We start from the raw sequence: 11258 nt of genomic DNA, 5'->3' as shown, positions 1-11258 counted from the left end.
TGGGGCTATTTTGGTTTGAGAGCAGCGCAGAGAAGCAGAAAAGAAAATATCTCGGGGGTCGGGGGGGAGAGAAGAGGCAGAAATAGGTCGTGGAGAGTTGTCAGTAACCTGCCGCGCTCAAAATAAATAAATAAATTAATAAATTAAAAAAAAAAAAAAAGAGAAAGAAAAAAAAAAAGAGAAAAAAACCCCGAGCATGCTGCCGGGACCGTGCAAACCTCAGTGCTCCCGGTGCAGCCCGATCGCTCCCAGCGGCCGCCACCGTCCCCTCCGCAACCCCACCTACCCCAGATCTCCCCCCTTTTTTCTGCGCCCCCCCCCCCCCCCCCCCGCCCCCCGGCGCTCCCCGGTCCCTACCCGTGCCGGGGGCTCCCGCGGCGCCTCCTGCGCAGGACGAGCCTGAGGGCGAGGCGCGGCGGCCCCCATCCGCGCAGCGCGGCGGCGACCCCGCGGAAGATGCGCCAGCCCAGCGCCAGCGCCAGGGCCAGGCGGCGGCGGCGGGGGCGCCGGCAGCGCACGGTGCACCTTATCCGGGGGGGCATGGGCGCCTGGCGGCCCCCGGCGGCGGGGCCGCGGCAGAAATACCTCCCCGACGGGGCCCCGACGGTGAGTCGGCCCTCTCACCCTCCATTCATTGGAGAGGATTTTTTTTTTCTTCTTTTTTTTTCTTCCTTTTTTCCTCTTTTTTTTGTTTTTTCCTTTTTTTTAATTCTTTTCTTCTTTCTTATTCTTTTTATTTTCTTCTTTTTTTCTTCTTTTTTATCTTCCTTTTTTCTTCCTTTTTTCTTTTTTTTTTTCTTTCTTTTTCTTTCTTTTTTATTTTTTTTCTTTTCCTTTTGGCTAATTACGACTCCTCATTTCGCCTTACCTCCCTCCCTCCCTCCCTCCCCTTTCCCCCTGCCGTTAAACGCCTCCCATGATGATGATGATGATGATGATGGTGATGGCTCCCGCCTCGGGAGGCGGGCGGGCGGCGGGGGATGGGGCCGGGGGGGCGGCGGGGCTGCTCTCCCCTCCCACCGGCTCCCCCCGCCGAGCACGGCCGCCGATCGGTCCGCGGGAGGCGTCCAATCGCAGCCCTCTGCGGGCTTTCAAATAAAGCCTTGACGACATGTCCTTGCCTTCCCCCCCGCCCCCCCGCAACCACACCGCCTCCCGCTCCGCCTGGGGAGTGTGTGGGGGGGGTGATTTCACTTTTTTTTTCCTCCTTTTTTTGATTTTTTTGGGGGGTAACCCCGCGAGTGCCGCGCGGAGGGAGGCGTGATGCCGCCCCGCGACCCCCTGACCGCCCCCCCGGGGCCGCGGCCGGGTCCCGGCGGCGGTGGCTAGCGGATCCGTGCAGCTCTAGGAGCGCGGGCCAGCATTGGCCCGGGCGAGCAGCTATTTCCTCGTCACGTGGCCATTTGAATGCGACGCGGGGCCGTTGCGTAGCGGAGCGAAAAATAATTAAAAAAAAATTAAAAAAGCGGATCTCGTCTCCTCTCCCCCCCGGGCCGGTAACAGACACGGGTAATTAACTGCTTCCTCTCCGCCGCCCTCTTCCCCGGCCGTGTTCGCTGACACCGGCCCGCTTTTGCTTTCGGGTTGGAGGTTGTGATTTTGGGAAGCGCGGGGTGGGGGGCGGCCCGGGGGTGGGGGCAGCCCGGGGGGATGCAGCGCAGGGTTGCAACCTGCCGGCGCATCCCCTCGGGTGGGATGCAGGCGCCGCCGCCGGGCTGAGCTTGGGGTCCCCCATCGCCCCCGTCCCGTCCTAGCGGGGACAATCCCCCCGCCAAAAAAAAACCACCTCCCCCCCTCCCCTCCGGTCGCTGTGTTGGGGTTACCTCGGTGCGGAGAGCGGGGAGGGGCGGTGGGCTGGGAGGCTGCCGGTGCTACCGGAGCATCTTCGCCCTCCTCGGCACGGCTTGGCCCGGCTGGACACGGCACGGCACGGCTCGGCTCGGCTCGGCTCGGCTCGAGGGGATGGGGGTGCGCGAGGACTGCAGGGAGCCGCTGGGGATGGCCCCGGGCAGGGGAGGGGAGACAGCTCCGAATATATGCGAGTGGGACCCCCCCCTCTCCCCACCCCCACCCCCAACAAACACCTCCTTCCCCTGGCTGGACAAACAGAAATAACACCGAAAATAATGGAAGTTTCATTCTTCTGCCCCGGCACGGAGTAACCGTAACAATGCTCATGAAGAAGAGCCCGTAGCGCTTTTGCCTGGAGCGAATCCAATTTCGAGCCTGGGAAACGGGTGACTTAAATCAGCCATTTCGAAATGAAAACGTCTCTTCGATAGATAGCGGGTTGTTGTTGTGTTGGTTGCTTTTTTTTTTTTTTCTGATTTTTTTTTTCGTCCCCCCGGCGCACAAGGCAAAACCGTGAGAAGCGAATGCAACGCAACGCCCGCCGGGCTGCAGGGTGCAGGTGCCGGAGCGGCGGTGGGAGGACGAGCGTGCACTTCGCTCAATAGAAACCCAAATACCCACCAACGCTGAACGCTTGGCCGAGCATCCATCCCACCTTGTCCGGCTCCACGGGCGGTGCCAAAACCGAGACGTGGGAGGCACTGAGCGCGGAGCTCTCGGAAATTTGCGTTTCTGCTGCTGTGCGCTGCTCACAACCGCTGTCGTTTCCAGGGGGGCTCGCAGCCCCGCAGCCCGTGCCGGTGAGGGAAGACGAGGCGACGGTGGAGCTCCCGCAGCCGAGCCAGCCCTGGGCCGGGGAAACCCTATCCGCCCCCGGTGAGTGTCCCCCGCAGTGAGCAAGGGGTCCAGACCCAGGCGGTGAGGCAGATTTATGGCAATTAGGCACTTGGCGCTGCTGGGTTTTGAGGGAACTTTTGGCAGTGTAAGGAGGGCAACCGAGGGGAGTTGATTATTTTTTTTCCCCACCGATTTTATGCGATACTGTTGGGTTTATAACTGATGTTGTTGTCGTTGCTATTTCACGATCCGTAATGGAAATACTCTAATAACACGTAACGGAAATGGTTTAAATCAAATTCTGGTGCTCGGCGAAAACGACCTGTTAAATACGACCTGGTCTAGCTGAGGTTGGAGGAGCAGCTCATTAAAACCTTACTATTCGTACGAAGGGAGGTCGCCAGGCTCTAGCCTTGCCCTAAATCCATGCCCGGGCTGCATCCCGCCCCCCCTCCAGCTACTGATCGCCCTCCAGCCCAGCGCCCGCCGCCCCCCGCCCGTCCCCGTCCTCCGCTGCTCGTGGCTGCGCTGTGCGCCCAGAGGTAGAGCGGCATCATCCCCCGCCGCGATTTTAAAAAATATTCTCTACAAAAATATACGCATATAATAAACACCCTAGGCAATGCTTAACTAAACAAGTGTAGATAAAACGTAACGTGAGCTTTTCGTGAATTTTTACGCGCGTAAAAATGTGGTCGTAATTTAGCGCGAACGTGTTGCATACAAAAAAATCAACGATAAGGAGATACGCAGGCTTGATAGACAATCAAAACGTTTTTATATATACATATGTGTGTGCTTATCTTTTTCCGAAATGGAGACGTTAAATAGATAAACGGCATAACCACGCATTTATAAAATGTCAACTTACACGAAGAAATTATAAAGCAGGCATTGCATGAAATTATGTTGTCGCGAATGGCGTATTTTAATAAATTACATTAAGTTATATAAGCATATATATTATCCTTACTGTTTATGCATAAAAGAGGTGGAAACAATGAATGCACATCGAAGAGAAACCTCTTTTTGCCTCGGATTCTTCACGGGTAGCTCGACGAAGTGCACAGGGTTTACGCCGGGGTGTGAGGTCGGAGCTGCCTCGCCGCTCTGTCTCGCTGCCCTCTCCGTGACCAGCTCCGGGGCTGTCGCGCGTGGGAGGTTCACGCGAGTCTTTCCCACGCCTGTGCAGCCGCAGAGACAGGCATCAGTCCTCAGGCGATTAATCTAGCTCCCCCCGCTCCACCCCACTCCTCCTGCAGGAGCAGAGTCGTTGTATTGTCTTTCGGCTCGGTTGTCTCTTCAACGAGTGTTCCTCTTTCAGGCAGGTTGGGGAAACGCTGGGGCCGAGCCTGGACGTACGATTTTTTAATTTTTAGCTACGTGACGCCCTCGTTTTGCAACAGCCATGATTTCTTGCAAAATATCGTTAAGCTTGCAGTAGCTCAGGGAAGGTCACCTGCACGTATCACGTCAAGCAAGGGCGGCATCGGGCTTGCAGAGACACAAATCGCTCTTTATTTTCTCCTTCCAGGTCCCATGTTTACTAACCTCATGAGAGGAGCCACGGATGCGCCACGGGCCCATGCACAGACATGTACAGCACCTTACGTGGTTTTAAGAAGGTATTTGCCAAAGCCTTAGTTTCCCACTGTTTTGCTAGGGAGAGACAGAGTCCAACGCCCCCGCTGCCCTATTTTACTTAAAGGAGACGGGGGAAGGCGCCTCGCAGTTTTGGGCAAAGGGGTCTGCAGCGCGAGCGGGGGACCCGGAGAGGGAGGGCAAACACGACGCCCAGCCATGACACGAGGTCTTGATTGTGCCATCCGTGCGGCTTTATCCTTCATATTCATCTTCACAGTGTGCAAAAGGGAGAGAGGGGAGGGCAAAGCACGGAGGCGCGCAAAGCACGGGCGGGCAAACCCCCGCCGAACTTCGCCGCCCCGGGCGATAAATTAGGGAAGGGGTCCGTCCGGGGGCTGTCGCAGGAAGCGCCCCACGGGCCCGTGGGGGCCCCCCGCCGCCACGTCGAGGGGGAGGCGGCCGCGGCCGTCGGGGAGGTCGAGGCGCGCCCCGGCGCGGTGCAGCGCCGCCAGCGTGTCCAGGAAGCCGGCGCGGGCCGCGTCGTGCGCGGGGAGGCAGCCGGTGCGCGGGTCGGGGCGGTTGGGGTCGGCGCCGCGCTGCAGCAGCAGCTCGGCCACCCGCGGGCTGCCCAGCATCATCACCTGCGGGGAGGGAGCGAGGGAGACACGGCGTCAGCGGGCCCATACGGGAGCTCCGCGGACCCCTGGGCTGCGTTTTTCCCCGCGCACCCCGTCGCGCCTTCAGGCTAAATCCGTGTTGTACAGGGGTGCGGAAAAAAAGCACGCCGGAGGACGGTGTCGGACAGGTATTTCTGGTGAAATGCTGCACCGACATTTTGTAGGGGAGAGTTCTGCAAGCGCTGGCAGCATGTCCTACGTATAGCTCCTGGCATTATTCCTGTTTCGTTTTATTTTTAAAATTTGTGAAGAAGCTGTCTAGAAGCACATCGGAAATTAACTCGGGTTTATAAATCTAGTTTCTGTTGTTCCTCCAGGCGCTACCTCTGTCTGTACGTTCACGGGACTGTAAAATGGGTGCAGCCAGTCCCCCAGAGAGTGCTAGCTGTGTACCTGCAGTGTCTGCTGGGCAAGGCTCTCACACCCGGATGTTTCTGCTCGTCACTTAATACACCGTGAGAACAATTATATATATATATACATACATATAATATATATGTATAAACAGAATAAATAAATATTATAAATATATTATACATACCATACATATTATACTTATTTTATATATTATATATTAAATAATGTATAAATTATATATACATGCATTTAAACAGTATATATATGTGTGTGTATATATATATGTATGTATTATTCCGTGGGAAAGAGGAAAAAATAATAGGCCTATAGAGCAGAACGCGACGATGAGACGGAGGGGCAAATCCTTCTGAAAAGGTGCCTCGTTACTTTTTATTACATGTTTATTGCGAGATGAGCATTAAAGCTCTCGGTTTTGAGTCATCCTATCTCAGTTGGTTAAAACAAAGTCCGGGGTTGCTGAAACTAAAACCTCTCTGTTGCGGCCGTTGTAGGCTTTCGCAGTTCCACAAATGCGACGGGAACCGCGGTGCCTCGCCGGCTGCACAGCCGCCGAGCGCGGCCGTCGGGGGGCGGCCGCCGCCGGGACCCCTGCCCCGGGGCCGCCCCCTCGCCCGCCGTTCCCTACCTGGATGGGGGTCCGGCCGAAGGAGTTGACGGCGTTGGGGTCCGCCGCGCCGTCCAGCAGCTCCCTCACCCGCTGCACGTCCCCGCGGGCCGCGGCGTTGGACAGCTCGTCCGCCGCCGCGCTGCCCGCCCGCTGCGCCATGCCCCGGCGCCGCCCGGCCTCACATCGACCGCCGCGGCCGCCGCACGGCCGCGATGCCGGCCCGCGGGGGGCGCCCTGCCCATGGGCGCGCCCGGCTCCGCGCCCGCACCCCCGGGGCGACGGCGCCCGGCAGCCCCCGGCCGCCCCCGGCCCCCGCCGCCTCCGCCGTCGAGCCGCCTGCGCGCTGCCGTCGGCGGGGCCACCTCCACCTGCGGGGCCGCGGTCAGCGCCGAGGCGGCCCGCCGCTTGTTTTCTCCCCGCAGCCGGGGCCGCTCCGCCCCGGACCGCCCCGGACCGGCCCCGTCGGGCTCCGCCTCGCCCGGCCGCTGATGTCAGCGGCACCGCGGCGGCCCCGTCGGGGAGAGGCGGCCAGCGGGCGGCGCGGTGCTGCGCGGTGCTGTGCGGCCGTGCGGCTGCCCGGGCTGCTCCTCGCTGCCGGGCCGGGAGGGCAGGGCGCTCGGCGTGTCCCGTCTCCTCACTCCTTCCACCTTTTTTTTTTTTTTTTTCCTGCTTCTCCCTTTAGGGCAGCGGCGTTTTCGCTTGTGCCTGAGCAAAGCGTGAGGATAAGGACTCCGGGATAAGCGTTGGTTTGACGCAGATGCCCGTCAGGACGACGGGGACCGTGGGGTGATGTCAACGACGGAGCCGCTCCCGCATCGCGTTCCTCCGGCTCCTTCTCCACACCTTGCCTCCCCGTCCTTTCCGGGCACCCACGGCCACCGGAGGCTCGCTCCACCCTCCTAAGGTAAACGGCAAACCCTTCCGAGCTTTCCTCAGCTCGCACAGCCACGGGCGACAGACGACGTGCAGCGACGCACTGAGCACGCCGACAGGAGCGAGAGGCGGCTGCGACTCCATTTTCCCCCTGAACTCTCAGCATTGTATATATACATTTATATTAAATAAAAAACCAAGCCGGGACTTTGAACCCTCCCTCCGCACAAACTCCGCGCAGCGCGGACGAGCCCTCCCTCGGCGCGGCCGCGGCCCCGACCCCGCGCCCCACCGAGGGACTCCCCCCCCGGAGCGGGGTCGCGGCGGGGCGGGGGGCTCGGGGCGGCGGCAGCACCACGGACAGCTCTCCCCGGCCGCTGCCCCGCTCCGGCCGGGGCGGGGAAGGGAAGGGAAAGGAGGGGCGGGCACGGGGCGGGCCGGGGGGCGAGGGTCCGTCCGCCCCGTCCGTGCTGCGGGGGGCTCGGCACGCCGCCCCGCTCCCGCAGCGAGACCCACTGCTCGCGGGGAGCTGAGGCCCGAGGGGTCTCCTCGCCGTGCGAGGGTACCATGGGGAAACGAGGAGAGAGAGGAAGGAGCCCTTGCTGCCGTCGCTGCTGTCGCGACAGGGAGCTCTCTCCTCCCCTTAGTGCACCGGAGACAGGCAGGCGGAGCCTCTAAAATCATTATCGTGAGAGGTTTTCCACAATTCCGCTCTGCACCTGCAGCCTGCGTTTCTCAATCCTCCTGCAGTCATGCTGCCCGTATCTCTACTCGAAACAGCTATTATCAGAACAGTGACATTTCTTCCTTGGCCTAATACCTTAGAAGAGCATAGCTATACTACTATACTATCAAGAAAGCTCTCTGTTTTCAGTACCAGACAGTGCCGCTGATTTCCACCGATAACAAACAGAAGGTGGCTAACAGGTGTAGCCAATGAAAACTGTCTGTGTAAAGTCTTCAGTTTGTCTATGGTTTTATTTGCAATGAGTGGCATGTTCCTCTAATTGAATCAGCGCCAAATCCTGTTTCTATGCGTTCACACTGACTGTTATTTCTACATTCAGATGTGTAGGAACGAGTAAAGTTCCATGCACGACAAAGAGCTTCTTGATATTAAGAGTTGCTCTCGCTAAATTATTGAGCGCTTGTACATAGTTTACTGATTTCCCGATGTCCTCTTTTTTTTTTTATTATTATTTTGATCTCTTTCCGTCTTAGTGGATTTACACTCAAGCGTTAGGTGCCGTAAAAATACAAAAATAAAGATATTTCAGACTTCTATAATCAAAAAAAAAAAAAAGAGTTAAATCTATATACCCCGGCATCTAGACCACTTTACAGTGCAGCTCCCAAGTAGTGAATGGTATAGCTAAGCTTTAAAAAGACTTCAAACTAATTTTGACAGCAGTAGAGTGAACAGCGCAGTATTACAGAATCAGCTTGGTAGAGACAGAATGCCGATCCCAGCCCTCAGTTAGAAGGCAGATATACACTAGTGACAGAGAAAGGATTTTGACAATGTTTTGCTGCCAATGACGAGGTTCATCCATAAGGTAATAAAAACCAGTCCATTTCTAAAGGATTCGTGCACCTAGTTTGTGCAGGGGATGCCTTTTTTTTTTTCTTTTTTCATAAAAATAATGAAAATCATCTGTAAAGAAACACAGATTTTCTACTCGTGTTTTTAAATCTCTTGTTACTCCAAGGCTATGTGGTAGATAAGATGCTCAAAACCAAAAACCTTTCTTCACATTGCTCTCCAAAGAGGCTGGGATTTCTTACAAACCTCAAGAAGCAACGTTGTCAAATATTCGTGAATAAAAAATAAGGCATATTTGGTGATTTTTCCAGAAGTTCAGGAAAAAATAATAATAACAAAAAAAATAAAAAAAAATCCACCACCTCACACTATCAGAGAAAGGCAGTATACACTCAAAAAAAATGTGCCTATGCAAATTCATAAATGCTTACTCTCCGGACCAAAAAGTGGAAACCCGTCCATGAGAGAAAATACGACACACCACTTGAAAACAGCCTGGCTTTGGAGCTGGAATCTCAGACAGTGTTCTCCTTCTGCTTTAAATATGCTGTTGCTAGTGGAAAGACAGTTTCACTGCCCAATCAGTGGCAGCTTTCAGGGTTTTTACACTCTTTGAAGTGCCTTCTTCCGGTTTCAGAGTTAATTGTGCAAGATTAAATTGTGCAATCATGGCCTGGCAACGATCTGTAAGGGAGGCATTATGCCATTCGCAACTGTATTACAAATGTGTGCTGCAGGCATTTTAAATATCCATATAAACCTTGACAAAACATCTTGGCAAGAAGACATACCTCACAAGCACTACGGTGATACCAATTTCTACAGTCAAAAGGAAAAAAGAAAAATGTTGTGAGATTCAGGAAGATAATTGTTACTATGCATAATGCACAATCAGCTCAATATTACTCAAAAGGAGCTTACCACAAAGAAAATATTACTTACAGAAAAATGTCATAGATTTCACTGATTAATGGTCTTGAAAAACTTTGTTTTATGACGTGAGCAAACAGCTCAGTGGCACGACAAAATGCAGTTTAGTGCAGGCTACAGAGCTTTGAATTTTGAAAAACTTGTCAATAAAGTTATTCTGCAGTAAAACCTTAATGTGCCTTGTACTGATAAAGCAGGTGTGGAAGTTAGTAAAAATTACCATTTTCAATTCTGTCACTGTTTTCACAGGGGATAATAAACAGAATCACACAGAATCACAGAATCATCTAGATTGGAAGAGACCTCCAAGATCACCTAGTTCAACCTCCGACCTAACACTAACAAGTCCTCCACTAAACCATATCACTAAGCTGATCACAGACTGCTGTTGGAAATGACCAAAGATGTCTGCTGAGAAGAATGGAGCAAGACGGCTTAAAAAGACTATTCGGGGATATCATCACTTGGGCTTGAAAACAAAACAAAATCGTGCAAAATAAGAGAATAAGTGGGAAGTTTAAAAAATCCTCCAGCTCAGTGATAACACTACTGTAAGAGCAGCAGGTCTGCTTACCTTTAAATGAAGGCAACCATTCGGTGCTCCACTCAGATACTACTTGCTGGCAGCAGTGAGACTTAACCTTAGCAGGGGTGAATCTGGCTTTGTAAAAAAGTCTCTTTCCTCCTTGATTTCTTCTGCTTGGTCTGGCAGAAACTAGGCTAGTAATCACTGGGAAGGAAAAAAAATAATTACCGGATTTGTCACAGATTAGCTTTCACCCTTTAGGGAGTTATGTTTGGAGCAGTATGTTCTGTTCTTCCCTTGCTGGGTCTGTTTCTTTGGGAAAGGGGAAGATAGACACCACTGGTGACTTAGCATTGCTTGTGTAGATGGAAATAAACATACAAATAGATGAGAACAGAGAAACATGGGTTCTGGATTTCTTCCAAGTGGAAGTAAAAGCACGAGTTCCAATTTAATTTTGTCTCTTTTTAGCAGTATTGACATGAGTTTGGAATTTGACTTTTTTTTTCCCCAATTGTTCTTTATGCATTCTTTCAAACAATGTGGACCCAAGCACTGCAAAACCCTGCATAGACACAAGCCCAGCAATTTCATGGCTATTTGCTTAGCTGTGCTTGTGATGAACTCCCTGTGTGCTTTGCAATTCTTACTGAAGGTGTAAATTTTATAGGTTCAGTGAAGGAGAGTTTTAAACTTGTTCCATGTGAGGTTACCACATTGGATATGCCACTTGCTTTCCTGGGGATCTTCAATGAGACGTTCTCCCAGAATAGCTGCATCAGTGGTAGTGTAGGTACTCAGCCTAGAAAACAAATCAATGCCAGAGAGCTGTAAGCAACCAAAGCATATGCAGATTTCTATGTACCCAATGGTTTAGCTGAATACAGAGCCAGGAATGCGGAATCCAGGAAACAGTCAAGATAGGCTATCACATGCCCAGCTTGCTTTTGTGGCATCTGTGTACCAGTACAGCTTGGAGTCTAAGCAATCATGCTCATCTTCCATTGCTTACCTATAGGGCACTGAGAAAATCTCCATCTCTGTGTCTAACTTAAATGTGTAAGGGTTGTGCTCATAGGCCTGTAAGACAGAAGGAGAAAGGCTGCTGAATTTGTGACCTGCTTGAAATACATAAAGCCACATGCCAAACGGTGCTGTGCACCCCATGCACAAGCTTTGCCTTCTGCAGTTTCAGGGCAGTCATTTTTATAGTGTCTGAAGAAGGCTGTGAGTCAGGTAATGTGCAAACTGAGAGCTGAACTGTGCTTAACACATCAGGCACAGCAGCTGTCTTCCACAATCAGTAAGTAGGTTACTAAATTGCATTAAATTCTCACTGAGCAGGTCTTTAATTAAACTTTTAATACAGTCCTCAAGCATATGCATATGGAGTTACATCATTAATGACAACTCTTCTCTTTCAGCTTTAATGTGTCTATCAGATCTGATTGG

The 11258-nt window shown here is 53.1% G+C and overlaps 1 protein-coding gene and 1 long non-coding RNA gene across 2 annotated transcripts; one reads left to right on the top strand and one right to left on the bottom strand.

Annotated features, from left to right (window-relative positions):
- Positions 1-423: 423 nt before the first annotated feature.
- Positions 424-3546, top strand: LOC310889150. The gene is made up of 2 exons (XR_014576403.1): positions 424-1509; positions 2623-3546. It is a non-coding gene; the product is annotated as an uncharacterized lncRNA (long non-coding RNA).
- On the bottom strand, positions 3450-6600 carry LOC310889149 (cyclin-dependent kinase 4 inhibitor B-like). The gene is made up of 2 exons (XM_083816219.1): positions 5953-6600; positions 3450-4913 (listed from the first exon to the last, which is right to left on the bottom strand). Exons 1-2 carry the CDS (start codon positions 6091-6093, stop codon positions 4644-4646), a joined length of 411 nt encoding a protein of 136 aa, XP_083672345.1. The 5' UTR covers positions 6094-6600; the 3' UTR covers positions 3450-4643.
- Between the last annotated feature and the right edge of the window lie 4658 nt (positions 6601-11258).

Source organism: Anser anser, assembly GCF_964211835.1.
Source record: "Anser anser genome assembly, chromosome: Z".
Taxonomy (NCBI): Eukaryota; Metazoa; Chordata; class Aves; order Anseriformes; family Anatidae; genus Anser; species Anser anser.
Note: the sequence above shows the minus strand (reverse complement) of the source record. Positions and strands in the feature narration are given on the sequence as shown.